Source organism: Parus major, chromosome 5 (assembly GCF_001522545.3).
Source record: "Parus major isolate Abel chromosome 5, Parus_major1.1, whole genome shotgun sequence".
NCBI lineage: Eukaryota > Metazoa > Chordata > Aves > Passeriformes > Paridae > Parus > Parus major.
This window is the reverse complement of record NC_031774.1, coordinates 26,338,296-26,357,890: the sequence shown is the minus strand read 5'-3', so window position 1 is coordinate 26,357,890 and position 19,595 is coordinate 26,338,296. Positions and strand designations below refer to the sequence as shown.

The 19,595-nt window shown below is 47.1% G+C and overlaps 3 protein-coding genes across 3 annotated transcripts; all 3 read left to right on the top strand.

Annotated features, from left to right (window-relative positions):
• Positions 1 to 576: 576 nt before the first annotated feature.
• On the top strand, positions 577 to 4,056 carry LOC107205360 (acyl-coenzyme A thioesterase 1-like). The gene is made up of 3 exons (XM_033515226.1): positions 577 to 607; positions 2,542 to 2,744; positions 3,376 to 4,056. The coding sequence occupies exons 1-3, from the start codon at positions 577 to 579 to the stop codon at positions 3,955 to 3,957; spliced, it is 816 nt and encodes a 271-aa protein (XP_033371117.1). The 3' UTR covers positions 3,958 to 4,056.
• A 1,796-nt stretch (positions 4,057 to 5,852) lies between these two features.
• On the top strand, positions 5,853 to 11,983 carry LOC107205487 (acyl-coenzyme A thioesterase 1-like). The gene is made up of 3 exons (XM_015629897.3): positions 5,853 to 6,654; positions 8,282 to 8,484; positions 10,223 to 11,983. Exons 1-3 carry the CDS (start codon positions 6,042 to 6,044, stop codon positions 10,826 to 10,828), a joined length of 1,422 nt encoding a protein of 473 aa, XP_015485383.1. The 5' UTR covers positions 5,853 to 6,041; the 3' UTR covers positions 10,829 to 11,983.
• A 175-nt stretch (positions 11,984 to 12,158) lies between these two features.
• Positions 12,159 to 19,289, top strand: LOC107205488 (acyl-coenzyme A thioesterase 5-like). The gene is made up of 3 exons (XM_015629898.1): positions 12,159 to 12,711; positions 15,547 to 15,749; positions 16,571 to 19,289. Exons 1-3 carry the CDS (start codon positions 12,174 to 12,176, stop codon positions 17,144 to 17,146), a joined length of 1,317 nt encoding a protein of 438 aa, XP_015485384.1. The 5' UTR covers positions 12,159 to 12,173; the 3' UTR covers positions 17,147 to 19,289.
• Positions 19,290 to 19,595: the final 306 nt, after the last annotated feature.

The window sequence follows — 19,595 nt, the reverse complement described above, 5'->3', positions numbered from 1 at the left end:
GCACGAGCGGGCGTTCCTGCGGGACGGGGTGCGGAGAGTGCCGGTGCGAGAGGGGAGGATCCGGGCGACGCTATTCCTGCCCCCCGGTGAGTACCAACTGCAGCCATCCTGCTTTCTCTAAGCTGGGGTTTTGCTAGTCAAAGTTGTTCCATGACCTCTGTGAAGGAGTACATTGAAGCCCCATGTCTTTTCCCCCATCCTTCCCTCCCCCCTCCCATGCCATTGAGCATCCTGACCATCCTTCCCAATTCACCTGCCTATGCATGTGCCAGGACATGGCTGCAGAAGAAGGCAGAGGAATAACCATTCCTACCTGGGGATTGAAGTTTAAAAAAACAAAAACAACAAAAAAACCCACAAAACAACCAACCAAACAAAAAAACAACCATGAAGAAATTCACAGCAAATGAATGTGAGTGTGCCAGAAGAAGCTGCTGGGTGAGAATCTGCAGAAGGGAGTGGTGGGGAAAGGCTCTGTGATAGTCATTGGCATTCCTACTCACTGGAAGGGGTTAGGGCATCTTTCTCCCTCCTCTCCTAATAGCAACTAACTATAGTTACAGTTATTTGGTGACCATGGCTCATCATACTGGGGTGAACATCATCAGTTTGTGAAAGAGGGGAGAGGAGGGGCTCAAAAGCATTACCAGGGAATAACTCTTTCCAGCTGGAAAAGACAACTATTTAATTGCTCTGGAAAAGGTGCAGAGCACCTTTCTGAAATATAAGGATTGCCCAAGACACCATCTGTCTCTAGCATCTTCTGGGCAGCTACACCAAGACTTTCCTGCCAGAATCCAGGGCGTGGGAAGGCTGATTTCTTGGATTTAGCATCCCGTCCACAACAAGGCCAGGATTCCCTCCCCTGCCTCACCCCCGCCTGCTGCCCAGAAGAGGGAAGAAGCTACCTGCATACACTTTATTTCAAAAGTGTCCCACTTCCCCTGAGCTGAGACACTTCCTCTGAGTCCCCTGATATCCACGTTTTTGCCTGTGTTTTAAAATTATATGCCCTTGCCACACATTCCCTGGCACTTCAAATTGTTTCCTAGGCACTTTGAGTTGTTTACTAGGCACAGAATAAAAAGCATTTGTCCCTATCCTACTGCCACCACAAACAAGCTTCAATTTAGCAAGACTGTAAGCTCAGTCTGTAGTCAGTATTTCTTAGTTCTATTTGGAGATGTGTTTCGCAACCATGATTTCACCACTCTCAAATTGTCCTGCACTGAGATACCTCATCATGATTTTCAGTTCCTGAGCCTGCTCTCTATACCACACATCTCCACATTTAGATTCAGGAGTTGGATACTCCTCAGCAAATGACCTATGTCCATGTTGAGGCAGAGAGCTCAAAGGGCTTTTGCTACAGTACTGTGGCACCTCCCTTGAGCACCCCCACAGCCTTATTCAGCTGTACCACCTCTTCTGGGCTTGTTCAGTGCAAGTCCATAGAGCCCCACAAGACCCAGCTGAACCATGGGCTACAGGCTGGCCGTGGCCACACAGCCACTGCTCTGAGTGCTCACAGCCTATGAAGACCCAGTAAATGTGTTGTTGCCTGCATGCAAACAGCCACAGAAGGAAGAGCACAGCAGCGCTTTTGATGGCAGAGCTCTCCTTGGTCCGAGGCAGAGAATGAACTGAGAGAGAGATGCTGTGCTCTCTCTCTCCTCGCCTCTGTGATACCCTGCAGCACATTCCCAGCTTCCACCTGCAGCCTTATCTGCAGATGCACAGGCCACTGTGGGGCAGTGTGTGAGACTGTGGTAGAAGGGCATCCTCAAAGGGTGGGAGGCAAGAGCCCACTCAGGCCTGTGGCTCTCCTGAAGCCAGAAGTAGGTGTGAGCTAGGTCTTCTCCACTCCCAAAAAGGTCCAAGGTCACCTTCTCTGGCCTGCGGCTTGTGGAGCTTTCCTGCAGGTTACAGTCCCAAAACCTATCAGGCTGAAGGAATGCAACATCCAAAGCATTCTCTTTCCCTGCACTGGCTGGGCAGGTTCAGGATTCTCCCAGGATGAGGAAGAGAGGATCCTGGACCAAGAAAGATCCAACCAGCGATCTGCTGACCACTGAAATACTTGTGGCATCCTATGTAGAATTTGATACTGACTGCTGCCAGACATGACTGGCCAAGGAACAAAGTACTGGTTTGGGTTACTTACAGCTTTTCAAGGGATCCCAAATGTTAGGATGCAACATACAAACAAATAGCTTAAAATTTCTAGTTTGTGTTGCATCTATCAAACCACAATACTTTGAGGATTTTTATAGCAGTAGGTGAAGAGCTTGTTGTTACAGGGCTGCTTACAGGAAGAGAATTTGGGACAAGATACTTTCACCAAAGAGACACTCTGCCTATTGGCCCAAAGCACTATGCACAGTGCTGCTGATTGCTAAAACAAGTAAGGGTTTGCACTTTTGCCAGAAAATATGCTTTTCTGCAGTTCCTGTTTGGTACCTTGTTTGATGCATTCCAAACCAGAGAAACACTGAAAGGAGTCATTTCAGGCAATTCTGATCTTTGTCTTGTTTGCTCTAGGAGAAGACACCTTTCCAGGGATCATTGATATACATGGAATTGGAGGAGGTCTTTTTGAGCCCAGAGCAAGCCTGCTGGCCAATCATGGCTTTGCCACACTAGCCCTGGCTTATTATCAGTTTGAGGATCTGCCCCAGAAACCAAAGGAACTCCACCTGGAATATTTTGAAGAGGCAATAAACTATATGCTGCAGCACCCACAGGTAGGAACATTCATTTCCTCTGGGTTCTAGAAACTGTTCCTGGAAAGTCCTCTCACTTTGCCCAAGTCATCTTTGGAGGAAGTTGCAGAAATACTCACCTGGCAGGGCTAGTCTTTGCAAGGATTTTGGGTGTCTGCGTTCTAGGAAAGAGAAGGGGCATATGTGCACTGGAAGTGGGGGTAGAGAGAGAGATCACAAAGCAACATCACAAGAGACAGATCAGATGTAACCCGGTGGGAAGCATGTGCAGGAAAAAGCCTTCATGAGTTACCACCAAATGTCCATCTACAGTCTCAAGTGTGAAAAGTAAAGAGCATCTGCCAGGGTCTAAGACTAATAATTCATAGCTGTGACCTAAAAGCTGTCCCCAGATGCATGAAATTATGTCCCCCCACTCCTGTCTGATTTGAAAACATGAGGGAACATCATTGGTTTGAAGTACAGTGTCAGGAGGAAGTATAGGGGGTGAGGGAGGGTGTGCCTGTCATTTGTCCACAAGGAAAAGTAATCATTGCCACCACTTCATTCACGTTGTTTCACAAACTCTCAGCATTTGACCATCTTCCCCTCCATGAACCAGCTGTTGTGCTTTTCACCTCAGCACTGATGAGCATTTCCTCCTCTCTTCCAGGTGAAGGGTCCAGGGGTTGGCCTGCTCGGTTTCTCCAAAGGGGGTGAAATGTGCCTTGCCATGGCTGCCTTCCTGAAGAACATCATGGCTGTTGCTTCCCTCAATGCCCCTGTTGCTATTACATGTATTCCTCTCTGTTACAAGGATAAAATCATCCCCACTTTGACCTTATATGAACACAAAGCCAAGGCCACCAATTCCAAATGTCTTGACTATTCTGATGTCCTTGATGATCCCTTTCAAGCCCCTGGCAACCAAAGCCTGATCCCACTAGAGAAAGCTGAGGCACAGTTCCTATTTGTCCTGGGACAAGATGACCATGTTGTCAAAAGTGAGCATTATGCTACTGAAGTCTGCAAGCTTCTGCAGGCTCAAGGGAAGGAAAATTTTCAGATTCTCTCCTACCCTGGAACAGGGCATTGCATAGACCCTCCCTTTTTCCCTTTGTACCGCATAGGAAGCCACCCTGTTTTTCACAAGCGGGCAGTCCTGGGTGGGGAGCTCAGGGCTTATTCTAAAGCTCAGGTTCATGCTTGGTCGCAGATCCAGGCTTTTTTCAAAAAGTATTTAATTGTTAACTAATGTGCAACAAATAATGTGCAAGCAAGGTCAAACCTTGCCACAGGTGTACCAGTACAACTACAGAATTTTCCATGACTTTGGACATCCATAACACAGAAAATAAAAGGGTTTGCCTTTTCTGTTCCTCCCTCAACCTTTTTGCTCAAGTGCCAAGAAAAGGAATGGTGGTTTTTGCATTAGTCTCTGATAAAACATGTCATGTGCAAAGTGCACAGTTATGTTTCTTGGGTTTCTTTAATACTTGACAGTGCTTTCCATGTCACTGTGGTGTGTACATGAATGTGCTATACCGAGCTCCCAAATGACAAATTTGGAGCAGGGATTTCACTGGTCTTGTGGTTACTGTGTTATTGGAAATGGAAACATCTCTGACCTCTGTGCTGCTGGAAATGTATAAGAACGGCCGCTCTAGACAGGATGCTGGGCTGTCTCTGGGTAAGCCTTGGGAAGGGTTGTTTGTCTTTTGTGCCTTCTTTACATCTTCGCTTGAGAAGGAAGTGCTCTGGCTCATGGATATTTCTGGGCCCAAGATGTCACGCAAGAAACTTTCTGTTGAATTTACAGCCATTTTAATCTTCTCCCACATCATGTGGAACATCTTTGTTACAGGGATGAGAATTGTAATAAAGAGACTGAGATTTGAAAGCTATGGAGTCTCTGGCTGTGCTTTGGTTAGAAGCAGGGTTTGCAACTTTACTACTTTCTCATCCCAGGTGATGGCTTAACAAAGTTGCAGCAACTTGGGATCAAAGGTTGCCCAGATGGGAACAGGAGACCACAGAAGACAGACACATAGCTCCCTTACCTCCACTCTCTTCCACAGCTTTTGTGTCACCAAGCATGGAGAAGGAATATTGCTGAAGCCTCCAAGACTCTTTTCCTTAGCATCTGCTCCTGCATATGGTCAAGTCCATGATCAAATCCAGTAGTGTAAGCCACACAGTGTTGTTTTCAACAGGAGTAGTTGCCACACATTCAGGACTGGACACCAGACAACATACTCAAATGCTAGATGACAGAACACCTCACCTGTTTGGAGAGAAAGGGTAATTTCCATGGTGAATGAAAGACTGCCTGAGACTCTGCCTAGTATCTCTGATCACTTAGTATTTCCAATTAGGACAATGTTCATGATTCCCTTAGTGCTTCCACCTCCTTCACACCTCTAAGACAGACATGAGTAGCTCAGAGCACGAGGCATCCCTACCTGAATCTGCCAGGGAGAGTCTGGGAGCCTCAAGAAACAGCTCTCCCTCTGCAGTTCCTTTTGGATCAAAAGATCCATCTCTGCATGAGATGGATTGAATAACCTTCTTTTTTAAATCCTTGCACAACCCATTACTAGAAGACCCAGATGTTTCCTGACCTACCTAAAAATAGTCTGTGAAAGTGCTCCTCCCTTATTGCTCCTGCATCTCTGGTTACTCTTCCTAATACACCTGGCTGTGCAGCTGCCTAGGCCGGGCAGAGCCTGGTAGAGACATAACCCACCTTGCTCATGCCTTGGGGTAACGAACAGAGAAACAGAGCCGGCAAGGAGACAAGAAGCAACGGCGAGCTAGTGCTGGTGTGGCTTCTCCTCGCCTCTGCTGGGGCTGGCCCTCGCTGCGGTCCCTTGGCTGAGCGGCACAGCACAGCTCGGCCGTCCCATCTCTGTCCCACTCCGGCCCTTCCCTGCCCAGTGAGTTCCGACTGCGATTCTGCTCGGTGGCTCGTCAACATACCTACTTGTCCTCTCCCCACGTCTCCTGCCCGCCGCCACCGCATAGCCCGGGACAGCTCGGGGGGACACCGAGGAGCTCTCCGAGGCCCAGACGGATTTCAAGGACTAGGCAGCCTTCGGATAAACCCTCCCACAGCCAGGGAAGGCAGCGGGGGGAAGACAGAAGAGGAGGAAGGCATGCAGAGAAACAGGAAAAGAAATTGGCAGGCACGCAGGAGGGAAGCAGGCGGGCGGGACAAGGGAGCTGACGCCCTGCTCCTCCCCTCCGGGACGTGCCACCGGCACTCCGGGCCCGAGCCCGGCCCTGCTTCCGAGGGTCTGCCTCAGAATCCGCCCCCAGAGGCGGGAGCGAGCAGGAGCTATGTGGCAGGTCAGTGCTCGCTGCCTGTGCCGGGCCAGCTCCCGCGCCTGGCAGAAGCGGCTGCCCTGGCCCGGCCCCTGCGGTCCTGCAGCCCCTCGGAGCCGCAGCCCCGCGTGGAGCTCCGGGACGGCCCCCGCCCAGGGACTCTCCTCCATGGCTCCCTCCATCCGCCTGTCGCCCGCCGCCCGCAGCCTCTTCGACGAGCCGCTGGCCATCGCCGTGCAGGGCCTCGGCCCGCGGCAGCAGGTCACGCTGCGCACGTCCTTGCGGGACGAGACCGGAGAGCTCTTCCAGGCCAGTGCCCGCTACCAGGCGGGCGACAACGGGGAGCTGGACCTCGCCCGCTGTCCTGCGCTGCCGGGAGGCAGCTTCTCCGGCCTGGAGCCCATGGGGCTGCTCTGGGCTTTGCAGCCCCAGAAGCCTTTCTGGCGGCTGGTAAAGCGGGACGTGCAGAGCCCCTTCCTCCTGCAGCTGGAGGTGTTTGAGGGCCACGGGAAGCGCCCCGGGAGGCTCCTGGCCCAGGCGCAGCACGAGCGGGCGTTCCTGCGGGACGGGGTGCGGAGAGTGCCGGTGCGAGAGGGGAGGATCCGGGCGACGCTATTCCTGCCCCCCGGTGAGTACCGGCCGTGCCGGGCTCCTTCTCCCACGGTGCTGCCTCTAATTTTGCCCCCGCACTCCCAGGCCGGGATCCAGACCGCCTCCAGCCTCCCCTGGAACGCCATACCAGGCAGAGGACAAAGGGGGAACGTGTCTCGCCAGTAGGCAGCGGACACTCCTCAGGGAGTGGCCTGATCAGCCCAACCAGCTTGGATCTGCTGCTCGTACTCCTCACACAGAGCAGCTGCATGTGGTGATGGACATGAAGGCACTGATCCACAGTGAACTTTTTGTTCACAAAAGCCATGGGAGGTGGAGTCAGCCAGTCTTCAAGGTACCTTTCCTCTACTTGGCTGTTTTCCAGGAAATTCAGGTGGTAATTCTTTTGAGTAAGTGGAAGACTGCTCTCCTAAACCATAGAGTTTAAGCCTGTGGCTTCCCTTTCCAGCCTTTCCACACATCCTGAACTTTGTAGTGCCCTAATTGCTGTAGCCCAAGTTGCCTTTTGCTGCCACATTTGTCCCCATTTCTTCCCTGTTTGTGAGCAGAAAACATTAGATATACTTGCCCGGGCAGCATTTTTGACAGGAAAAAAATGAAAAGAGCCTGTGAGGTTTTCAGATTGCCTGACAAATGCTGTGGTGTCCTTCCATCAGCTTCCCAGATTTCTGCTAGTTTTCTGCACGAAACCTCATCTCGCATTCCCTTGGTTCTGTAGTAGCGACACCCCCACTACATCCCGCCTTTCCTTTCCCCTGTGATACAGAGGTTTTCACCAAACGTGTCTCTGGAGCCCCATGTACTCAAGGAGCTAGTCCATGTATCATGTGCCTTCCCCTCTCCCCTTTCTTTCTTGTCTGTCCCATATAAATCTTTCATGACAGTGCTAAAATCTTACGTGCTGTGCCAGCCAGTGCCCTGGGCTCTGACTTCATCTGTCTTCCTGAGGCTGGAGGTTCTAGCTCTCGCTTGTTACCCACCTTGGATGTTAATCTGCAGACACCCGAGGGAAGCCTCACCCTCCCTCCTGAGCAGGAATGGAAGTCTCCCTCTTGACCTCCTCCTTTCCATACTTTATTAGTACTTTGCAGTAATCCCTCTCAGTGCTGGACTTCAGTCCCTGTCCCATGATGACCCTAACATAAATGCTTCCCTTACTAGGTAAGCAAGGCTGGTTTCAAATGCTTTCTTCTCTTAATCCCAGAATAAACGACCGAGGTGCATTTACACTAAAATTGAAAAGTTGGAACCATCAGAAGATGAGATTTTTTTGGATCAGCCTTCTAAGAAATTCTCTAAGGAGAAGCCTTCTGAGTATTTTTGAAGCAGAGCTTGATGTGTTTGCAGTGAATTTACATGATACAGAGAACTAGTTGTGACTGTCAAAAGATCCCTTCTCTTCCAGCTGCCTGTTCCCTGATATTATCTAAAACATTAGCAGACCTGCTAATTTGTGGTAGTTTAATCTTGCAGCAGTGAGGCCATTTCATTAAAACTGTCAAAGTAATTTAGGACCCTCAATACCATTCTGCTGCTGTAATTTTTTTTTTCCTTTTTTTAAAAGACACATCCCCAGGCCTATGAATTTGGAATATAAATTCAGAATTGTGGGTTAATGTGTCCTGTTATGTGGTCTTTCTCAGGAAGTGGCCCCTTTCCGGGTATTATTGACTTGTATGGAACTGGAGGAGGACTCCCTGAATACAGGGCATGCCTGCTGGCCAACCATGGCTTTGCTGTGCTGGCTCTGGCTTTCTACAGCTATGAAGATCTCCCCAAAGGGATGAAGGAATTCCACCTGGAATATTTTGAAGAAGCTGTAAACTATATGTTACAACACACCCAGGTTGGTTTGTTCATTGACTTTCACTACAGTGAACTCTCATTAGTTAGAACCTGTCAGACTGCAGATGGGGCAGAGCTGCTGTACTTAAAATAGCATTGCTGTTGAGTTGGGTGTTATTAATTTGTTTTATATCTTTAACTCCCATTACAATGCTTCTCTGGCAGGTTATTCCAACTCTTCCTTTTGAACTGGGCAGGTAAAACAGTAAAACATTGGTCATATACTGGTAATTTCTACTCCATTCAAGCCAGTGTCAAAACTAGGGTGCTAGTTGCCTGGAGGCTTACTGGACTTGCAGTGGGGATTTTAGATTTAAGCTCTGTAGAATGTCCTTTTCAGCTGTGGAGCACATAACCATCTGTGGTCCAGGTCTTAGGGAAACCAAGGAAACTCAAGGAAGTCTGCCAATACACATTTGAGGCTGCGTATTTTATAAGCTGTTAAAATCACTCCAAATGCTGGTATTTGATAAGTGTGGGTGTTAGTAGCTAGTTGTGCACTTAGAGATCCTTCTAATTCAGCACCTCTTGGAAGAGAACCCTGCTCAATTCTTCATCTCGTTATAAGTAGCTCTGAGTGACAGCAGCTGGAATTGCACAAACCAACACTTGGTTTTGCTGGAGAATGAAAATAAATACCTTCCTCAATCTCAGAAAGATCAGTGTAGTTGTTAAAGGTCTTGGCTGCTTTTTAGTCAACCTTAACTGCTCATGCCCCTCTCTGCCCAAAAAAATCTAAAAATTGCTTCCTCCTTGCATTTTTTTTCCCTTGAGAGCAATACAGTACCATTCCCTCCTATTAGCACCTCCACTGTTATTTTCACTGTGTTTTTAATGTGTTGCAAAGTTTCAGCCATATTTTCTAATTTCCCCCTTCCCATATTTCAAAGTCAGTGGGTTTGAAGCCTATTACACTGGTGGTAAGATACAGAAGGTATTAAATTTTGGTGCTGTCTCAGAGCCTATTTGCCCCTTAAAGTCTTTGGATATTGAAGAGTTGTGGTATTTGCTAACCTTCTTCCAGTATCCTTACAGAATTTCAGCACCCAGTAAGGTCATTTAACTTTTCTATTCTAGTTAATTTGCCTTGTGTAAAAGAAAATGAAGGTAACCTAGTCTAGATTGACTCCAGGGGACTGTACAATTGTCTTAGAAAAATGGTTTTAATAGGTTATATTTTTAAGACAAATTTTAATAAGTAAGCTACCTCAGACTACTTCCTGTGAGTTAAATACCAAACATTCTAGGGAAGCAGGAGACCAGCTCATGTGAATCCCTCTAGGGAAGCAGGAGACTACCCCATGTCAGCTTCTTAATAGGGGAACCTTAAATACTAGAAATGCATTAACATAAGTGATGACAATATCACAGTCATTGCTGAGTGTAAGCATTTTGCACTGAAAGAAAGCAATTGCAGAGGAGGTCTCCCCTGCTCTTTCCCTCTTCTTCTCTCAATTGCATTATAAATAAAGTGAATCTGGGACTGCACATTTGCAAGCACAGCTGTACTCTCTACTTCAACACTGAACCTTGTAGCTTTGTTAGGATTATACCGCAGTCTCAGTAGGGCTTAGGATCATAAATCAAGCACAGAACAGTTCCCAGGATCCCTCAGACATGGGCCCTGCACACAGGACCTCAGATGCCTGTAGGTGGGGACACAGCTGCAAATATGGCAACATATTAAAGAAGTGGCATGCCATGGTTCATTGTTGTGGTTTCTCTTCTCTCACCTCCAGGTTAAAGGTCCAGGAATTGGTTTGCTTGGACACTCAAAGGGGGGTGACCTGTGTGTCTCCATGGCCTCCTTCCTAAAGGGCATCACAGCCACTGCCCTTATCAATGGCTCAGTGGCAAACGTGGGTGCAGTGCTCCACTACAAGGATATCACCATTCCACCCCTTGGTTTCAACCTAAAACGCATCAAGGTCAGCAAGTCTGGGATTGCTGATATTATTGATGCATTGAACAACCCACTAGAAGGGCCTGACCAGCAAAGCTTTATCCCTTTGGAGAAGGCTGAATGTTGCTTCTTGTTCATTGTTGGCCAGGATGATCACAACTGGAAAAGTGAATTCTTTGCAGTTGAGGGAAGCAAACGTTTGCAAGCTCATGGGAAAGAAAAGCCTGAGATAGTCTGTTATCCTGGAGCAGGACACTACATTGAACCTCCCTTTTTCCCGATGTGTGCAGCCTCAATGCACCTGCTATTTGGAAAGCCTGTGATGTGGGGAGGAGAGCCCAAGGCACACTGTGAGGCACAGATAGACGCTTGGCAGCAGATCCAAGCTTTCTTTCATAAACACCTCACAGGCAAGCCATCTGGAACATCCAGTAAGCTCTGATACAAATTAGGTTACTTTACAGATGAAGATCCTGGTGTTTCAAGTTTGTTTTGTTAAATGGCTCAGAATGAGAACAAGGAGCATTAGAGAATAAGCTATTAAGTTTCTTGGAGGGTGATGGTGGGGGAAAGCAAGAAAGCAGCTTCCTTTTTACATACTCCTCTAATCTTGGTTAGAGGTCTTGGCCTCCTGTTTTATGTAGTACAGGGTTATAAGCTGTGGAAAACAAATGGCAGTGAGATTGTGTGTGTTTTGAGGATGAACTGAAGTGGTAGGTAACTCATCCAAGTTGAAAACCAGGATGAAAACATGCCTTGGCCTTCTCAGAGAAAATGTATGCCATTTCCCAGCTTTGTGTTCTGGTTCCAGTATTCTAGTTTTTCTGGAAGCAGTACTCTGCCTCCAGTAATCTTTCTGTTCTCCCTGTGCACTTCTCCCTCCTTTGTTGCTCCTTCCCTTTCTCCCAAACCACTAAAATACAAATGCCTTAAAAATACCTAATATTTCATTTACCAAAAGCAGCAATACTGTGCCAGCACATTAGCGTGATGTGACGTTCTGAGCTTATGCAGTAGAAATAAGACATTTAACAGTCTGTGGAAGTTCATAAGCGTGAAGAAACAACAGAACGTGTCCTGTCAGATGTCATCCTGGAGCCGCTCACGGTTATCTCTTCAGCATGGCTGGGTGTAGCTGTAGAGATCCGCAGCACTGTCGGAGCTGCCTGCCTGCACATTCCCCAAATGCCTTCTCAGCTGCCTGCTCCTAAGGGCTGCTGAGAACATCCCCGCTGCAGGGCTGGCACGGCGGCTCCGGGAGGCCGAGTGCTGGGCGGCCCTGAGGCGGCCTGGAAGGGGCCGTGAGGCGGCCGGCCCGCTATGGCGGAGCGGGGCTCCGGCTGCGGGCCCGCTGCTCTCTGCACATGGGGGTGAGCGCTCGGCCCCACCGGGCATCGTCAGTAATTTTTGGCACCCAAGCGTGGGGCTGAAGGAGAAGGCGCTGGGTGTTACCGGCGCATTTGCACCGTGTTCCCGAACTCGCACACGCCAGTGCTTCCAGCCTGTATCGGGCCTCTGCTGTCGCCTGTGCATCAGGCCCGTTTGCGTTTTGCATCCACTGTACTTGTAATGGATTAAAGTGAAACTTTAACCTCTACCCACGGCTCGCTGCTCCAGTCCGTTGGATGGTTTGGGGGAGGCGGGAGCGGCCGGGGCTGGCTCCCTTCCGGAGCTAGGGGGCGGGGAGGGGCTCTGCTCTCCATTGGGGCCGCCTGGAGGGGGCGGCGGCCGCGGTACCGATATTGCGGACGGCGCGGCCGCACCGCGCACCCGCCGCTGTCGCAGCCATGTGGAGAACGCTGGCTGCCGCCGCCGCCCCGGCGCGGGCCCTGCTGCGCACCTCTCCGGCCCGGCGGGCCGCCAGCCTGGCCGTGTCCCCCGCCGCCGGCCCGGCGGACGAGCGGGTAGAGACGCGGGTGGCGGGGCTGAGCCCGGGGCAGCCGGTGACCCTGCGGGCGGTGGTGGCCGATGACCGCGGCTGCCTCTTCCAGTCGTGCGCGCACTACCGGGCGAACGGCCGCGGGGAGCTGCACCTGGGCACGGACGCCTCCCACGGTGGCGACTACACCGGCGTGGAGCCCATGGGGCTCTTTTGGAGCCTCGCCCCCGCCGCCATGGAGCGGCCGTACCAGCGGCTCGTTCCCCTCAACATCGACGCCCCGATGAAGGTGGAGGTGTTGGTCCACCAGGGCCACAGCCCGCCCGGCGCCATGCCCGGGCCCGTGGTGGCCAAGGCCGAGGTGCAGAGATGGTTCATGGCCCCCGGCGTGCGGAGGATCCGGCTGAAGGAAGGAGTCGTAAGGGGCTCCCTTTTCCTGCCGCCGGGTGAGTGCCCCGGCCCGAGACCTTCGCCCCGAGGCCGGCGGGACCCCCCGCCTTCTCTGACCAGAGCAAGGAAGTCTCATAAAATAAACGCCTGCAGAGGCTATCACCCGGGGAATCGGCATTCCCTAGCAGCCGAACGGCGCCCTGCAGACAGGTGGCCCTCAACTCCTAAGGAGATATCCCAAGTGCTTGTCGCGACAGGGCCCGGCTCGCTCGTGGCCGCCCCGCCAGGTCCTTCTCGGCGGCACCGAGCAGGGCTGGCACGGGGAGGCGGCTCTTGCGGGACGGGCCGGAGCCGAAGGAGAACACGGGTTGTAGAGTTTACTTCATTGCCGTGTTCGCCTGTGGTTTTTCAGGAGGTTTTATGTTTGCTCTGGAGTACCAGAATGTAACATCCAGAAAATCCGATGCGCTTCATTGTGTGAGCCTGTGCTGAATGTTCCAAGGATTTTACCCTAAGTAGGGCTGAATTAAAAAAGTATTTTTCTTCCCTGTGAAACACAAGCCAGGAAGCAGAGCAGCCGATGAGATTCTAGAAAATACTTGTATGTCACCTCTGTTACTACAGAGTTACTACAGTTAGTAGTTGGACTACTTTTGTGGTATAAAAGCAAAATAGATTCATGAGCAAATTCTTCCTGTTCTGCTTACGATTATGAGGTATGATATTCTGATGGTCTGTGAGTGGTTTTGGAAAATGAAACCTTACACCAGTGATTGTGTTTGTACACTTGAGCTACGAGTTAAACTTGTAGTTCCCTGAGTGTTGTGGGACTGCAACTGCCCTCCGCATTACCTCTCATTTAAAACTACTTGATTCAGCAACTCCTGTAAGTATCACTACAGTTATTAAGTATTTTCATTCCAAACCAATGATTTTTTTTTATCCATTTAGATAAAGATCCAAAGTCCACTGAGGAAAAAAACAACAGAGATTGAACTTTGAATTTCAGATGTTTAGTCAGCATGCTGATTTTCCATCTCTGAGACGTTGTTTTGATCTATCCTGTCTTAGAGGATGAGATTGATTTCTGCAGAGTTCAGTGGGAATCCAGAGATCTGCAAGATGAAACTGCATTTTCCCCTTTAGAAAACCTGGCATTGTAGTAGTGTGGGAAGGTCTGGAATCATTGCTTAAATGATATTGCCATCCCTCATGATGGAGCATCCAGTTACAACATTATGACCATACCCTTCTTTGTTCCAGGGACAAAAAAATTTTAATTTTTAAAATAGGAATCTTAAATATGAGCCATTCTTCGTAAAAGTGAGAGGACATGAGTGGGCTTATGATGTAATTTTAATATGAAAGCAGTTTCTCAATACAGGCATAAGAGTTACAGATATGATTTGTTTGTTTTTAAATATTGGTAAAGTTGTCTAGCCCATTTTATCCTGCTTTTTAGTGAGCTCTGCAGGAACCATATACTTGGGCATTGTGTTTGCACTCAGAGAGGCAGTCCAGGATCCTTGTGCATGTTAAAGTCTTAATGAGAGAGAAGCACATTAATTTATGACTATGTTCTTATTACATGTTCTTGCTAGAAAGCTTTCTAGGTAGGAGTGATGAGTGAATATGTATTTTCTTGCCACCTAGGCTGGCTGCTGCTAACTAAAGGTTACTGCTGATCATGACATTATAATAAATTTATCCCAACATATTTTCTCTCAAGTAGAATATTGAACTTCAATCAGGAAAAGATCAGAACTGAACAAGTAAGAACCCAAAAGCATGTTTCAGTCCATTTCTGACTTCTTAATGCTTTAATTTAGGAGGTTTCCACCATTTAACATGTCTTATACAAAACTTCCTTTTCTCAAATGTGTTGAAATGCCAAAGACCTTTTATTTAGCATGTACAGGTAGTGTCAGAGAGTTAACACACTCTTACAACAAGCGTGTCCTCTTTGTGCTGAGATGGTTGTAGTGAGCTGGATCAGGGCACATCAGATGTGACATCTGGTGGCCAGGGGAAAAAAAAAAAAAAAAAAAGAAAAAAATTTGCTTGCTTGGGGTCTTTAAAGCTCCACCAAGTAGCATCTTTAGCCTTTTAACCTAAGGTCTCCTGGCTTGATTACAACATGAGCTTGGCTGCAAAAGCACAGCTGTTTAAAATTGTGGTTCTGATTATTTCTGTAGTTCGGTGAGACAGATTGTGCACATGTATGCACATGTACACGTATCTGTAATCAGTCTTGCACACACAACCACACCCATCCAGCTCTCAGTTCTGCCTTCCATCTTGTCGCAACTGCAGGAGCAGTTCTGCCAAGTCTTACAGTTCTGATGTTGAGATAGAGCTACCAAGTCCAGTTGATTTTAACAATGGGTTATCTTTGTTGGGCTTTGCTCAGTGCAGTTTATTCCAGAGTTTACGTAAGTTTTGTAGAATTTACTTCAAGGGCTCAATGCTCTTGCCTCATTACTCATAGGCTTGCACTTTGCTAATTAAGATGTGACTGTGGGAAAATAGCTGACTTGGTGTATGATTGGTCTGAGGGCAGGAGGTTAAGACCATGGAAAAATACATTTAGAACAGTTGGGGTTTTTTTGGTTGGTTGGTTTTGGTTTGGTTTGGTGCGTTTTCTTAAACCTAAACCTGTGACTTCACATATTTTTACAGGAATGTAAGGACCTGGACTGATTCTTAGTCTGAAACAGCTGAAGTGGGATACCACACTGCTTCTCTTAAATCTCTGCTGTGCAAATGGAAAAATAATTACTATTAATAGCAAATGTCTCAAGCATTCTGTATTTTGTTGTTCACTCTTCTCCAGATGTTTTTTTGTGTCCTGTTTGATAACTTCTTCTCTGTATCCCTTCTCTTTAATATAGGGGATGGTCCCTTTCCAGGAGTGATTGACATGTATGGTGATGAAGGAGGCTTGATTGAATTCAGATCCAGTCTCCTGGCTACCCATGGTTTTGCTGCTCTTTCTCTGCCATATTTTGACTTTGAAGATCTTCCTAGGTTCATGAAAGAATTAAAACTTGAGTACTTTGAGGAGGCAGCAAGATTCCTACGGCGTCACCCAAAGGTGAGTGCAATGAGAGATCTCTTGGGACTAGGGAGGATTTAGCAGTTATGCCTAAATGGTGGTGGTGATTTTTGAAACTGATATTTGAGTATCAGTTTCTGCTGGGCAAGCTTAGGCCCAGTAGTTGCTTAAGCATATGACTGGGGAGAGTGAATTTCTTCCAGCTCAAAGTGTCTGTTAAATTCATGCTGGAGCGAGAAGATTGCTGATCAGTAGCATAGCGAATGCTGGAGTATCCTCCAAAGAGGACCAGTGGTGATAAAAATGTTTGGTTTGTTTAGGTTTTTTTCTTAGATGAAAGCAATTCGTTTTAAGAGATATGACACTGCTCAATAGTAGTTGAAAGAATGAATTTGATGATGTGGGATATTGATTTCAGTTTTACTTTCCAGGCTAGAAAAAGACAAGACAAATGCTACTTATCTCATCCTTCAGATGTAATGTGTGAGGTTACTTTATTTTCCTGAGACATGCAAAACAGTAGACTGTGCTTGAATTTCCTGTTACCTTTTTTAGGAAAATGAGAAAAAATTTGCATTAACACATGTAGTAGGGACTGGTAAGGATTGAGTGGTGACATGCCCTGTGCTTGTCTGCATTTTTTGTGAGATTTGGTATCCCTTGGAGTCTCTGAAAAATAAGACTGTAAACAGGAGGAGGAGTCTGGGTCCAGACTGTCACTTTCCAGAAGGTTACATCAATAATTAACTTTTTTTTTTTAATAAAACAACTCCAAAGTCAATTAATGGCTAATCCCATTATAATGTATGCTTCCTTTATTAATTTATCTCTCCCTTCTCCACCCCCTATCTTATGTGAAGGTGAAAGGACCAGGAGTTGGAGTGATTGGGACTGGGAAGGGGGCAGAATTAGCACTCTCCATGATCACCTTCCTGCCAGAAGTAGTGGCTGCTGTCTCCGTCTCTGGCTGTAGTTCAAACACGGTTGCAGACCTCCATTATGGTGAGATGACTCTGCCTGGGCTGCGTTTTGATATGAAGAAAGTCAATGTCTCTCAGTCTGGTATATTTGACATTTTTGAAGCTCTGGATGACCCAACAAATCCTGCTACTTCTTCTAGTGCGATCCCCATTGAAAAAGCAGAAGGTCACTTTCTCTTAGTGGTAGGGGAAGGTGATCGGATCTGGAAGAGCTCCTTATATGCTGAGTTGGCAATCAGGCGTCTACGCCAGCATGGGAAAGAGAACTTTAAACTCCTCAGTTATCCAGGAGCAGGTCACAGAATTGATCCTTCTTTTACTCCATTTTGTCGGGTAGCTATGGATCGTGTTTTGGGGGTGCCTGTTCTGGGGGGTGGAGAGAGCAAAGCACATGCCCATGCACAGGAACACTCCTGGGGAAAGATTCAGGAGTTTCTGCACTTGCATTTGGGATGAACACTTAAGCGCATGGAAGCTGTTGCAGATTTGCAAGGACTGAACTTGAGCCACCAAAATGACCAGTGATGACTGGTGAATTGAAGGGATTGACTGAGACAAGCCTTGAAATACGAAAATAACCAAATGACTACTTAGTTACAAGTATAAATGTAAAAAGAAAGGGATTTATTTGGAGCAGCCTAAGTTAATTTAACTAGGTAAATAGAGGAGATGTGAAACAACAAGCAGGCTGCAGTATGGTACAAATTTGACAGCTCAAAGTGGTCATGATATGAAGAAGCAAGTACCTGGAGACAGTAGTAGATACTTCCTTGCTTGCAGTATTTATATCTCAGAGAATGTTAACAGGTAGCCTGCACCCTCAGCAGTGACAGACAAGATCACACCTTGGCAATGATGGATGATAAATGTAGATAGCCAAATCATGAATGACTCCGGCTCAGAGAATGACTCTGGTAGTCCTAAGCTACCTTACCCCAGAATTCTCATATTTACAGCTGTTATACACTTCAGAAATGTTTTCCATTTACATGAAGCTGGAGATACCTACTTGAAATGAGGTTCATATAGTTACCATTGTGGTCTTCTGGTGACACAGTCTGTTTCTTTCCAAAAAGAACTATGTGCTGAATGGGAAAATGATGAGTACTCTTCCTTGTCATCCAAAGAGAATGGCAGTACTAGCACTGTCTTGGGGATGTACCTGTCCCTGTAATGTCTTGGATTGGTGTTTGACACTCAGGGTATTAAGATTCTGTTGGATAGGTTAGAGCATGTCTAAATACAGCCGTTAAGTTAGGTATTAATTACTTGTGGAACTCTTTAGTAATGATGTCAACAGATGCAGACAGCTGTTCTTAGGGAGGAATCAGAGTTGGGAGACAGAAAACCTAGCCCATAGATTTAAACTGACTGTAAAAAGCTGTCACCTTATGGTGATGATTAACTCAGAATGATACCAAACTAACAATGCTCTCCGAAAGAAAGCACCCAAAGCTAAATCTAGGATAGCTTTTCCATGACTGCCTGATATTTTTTTATTTTTTTTTCATCCAAGTTCATTTTTGGCTAGTGCCTTTTTTCCCTTCACCATTCAGATAGAAAGAAACAACTTCTTCGTAAATTAGTTGATTTCCCAAGAGGACCTAGCTGAAATGGTGCCAGTGCTGAAGGCCTGTTTAAGGAGGGCCTCTATCAACAAAATTTCTCCTTCCAAAGTCATTTTGTCAGACCGGTTTGAGAACTGTCCAGGAAGATAGAAAACTCATTAGTGGTACTCAGTTTTGCTTTGCTCTCAGGGATCTCTCTCCAGTTAACTGTCATGCTGCTTCTCAGTCTCAAAAGCTTTCTGCAACTCTTATTATTCCTTATAATTTGATTAATCACATGTTCTTCACACACAATCAACGTCAACTGAACAATTCATCCATCCATTCTTTACAAGAGAAGCTCCATCCTGCTAACTCCACACAAGATTTCTTCATGCCTGGTCTCTAAACTCCCTCGCCTGCTGAACAGGCTTTTTCCAAGGCATATCTGCTGCCTGCACCCTCTGCTAACACGAGCAGCCCGAGAAGTCCAGGACCAGAGCCTGCTGTGATGTGCTCCTTGGTGCCACCCATACCTGTCACCCTGCCTTTTTTGCCAAACTCGTTTCAAGTGGCAGCTGTAGGAGAAAGGGTTGTCTGTTGTGTGAAGGTTCCTGCCTCATCCTGTGTCTCTTCAGTAGTTGGAGCTGTTATTAATTGTGCAAGAGTAGCACCTTTGCTATCTCTGTTCTGTCACTCTTCCAGTGCCAATACCTGTATCTCCACACTGCAGTCCTACCTCAGCACATGCATTGCTATGCAAGATTGCAGTCTGGAGGTTCAGGAAGTAAATGTTAAGTTGTACATAAAAAAAAAACAAAAACAAACACAGCTAAATTAAGAGTTCTCAGACTTCATTTCTAAGGCACAAGCTTTTAAAATAATTCAGTGTTAGACTTTGTGATATATGCAATTTGAAAGATAAGTAAAACACATCCTTTATTAAAAAGCAACCATGTGTAAGAATTTGATGTTACGTATTTGTTTGGAAAAGTGAATGATACTTTGTTTTAAAAGAAGGAAAAATAAAACCAGTGTAATTTTACTGTGAAGAGCTTTTTTTGTGAATGAGAAGGACCTGCTGAAACCAGACAACTTTTGCACTAGCATTTTGTATATTTACAATGCTACCTGGGGACCCAAGACACATTGCAGGCACTCTGAATGTGTAGCTGAAGTGTACATTAAACTGAGTGCCTGATTATGGCCTTAGTTACAGCATGTTATTTATATTGGTTTACATTCACAGAATTAATTGTCAGGGTTGGAAGAAAGCTCTGGAGACCACCTAGTCCAATTCTCCTGCTAAAGCACTATCACCTAGAGCAAGTTACACAGGAATGCGTCCAGGTGGATTT

Coding starts and splice junctions, on each gene's coding strand:
- LOC107205360 (XM_033515226.1), top strand. CDS start 577: ATGGCTCATCATACTGGGGTGAACATCATCA. Junction 608..2,541: donor TACTGGGGTGAACATCATCA/GTTTGTGAAAGA, acceptor TGTTTGCTCTAG/GAGAAGACACCTTTCCAGGG. Junction 2,745..3,375: donor ATATGCTGCAGCACCCACAG/GTAGGAACATTC, acceptor CCTCTCTTCCAG/GTGAAGGGTCCAGGGGTTGG.
- LOC107205487 (XM_015629897.3), top strand. CDS start 6,042: ATGTGGCAGGTCAGTGCTCGCTGCCTGTGCCGGGCCAGCTCCCGCGCC. Junction 6,655..8,281: donor GACGCTATTCCTGCCCCCCG/GTGAGTACCGGC, acceptor GGTCTTTCTCAG/GAAGTGGCCCCTTTCCGGGT. Junction 8,485..10,222: donor ATATGTTACAACACACCCAG/GTTGGTTTGTTC, acceptor TCTCACCTCCAG/GTTAAAGGTCCAGGAATTGG.
- LOC107205488 (XM_015629898.1), top strand. CDS start 12,174: ATGTGGAGAACGCTGGCTGCCGCCGCCGCCCCGGCGCGGGCCCTGCTG. Junction 12,712..15,546: donor CTCCCTTTTCCTGCCGCCGG/GTGAGTGCCCCG, acceptor TCTTTAATATAG/GGGATGGTCCCTTTCCAGGA. Junction 15,750..16,570: donor TCCTACGGCGTCACCCAAAG/GTGAGTGCAATG, acceptor TCTTATGTGAAG/GTGAAAGGACCAGGAGTTGG.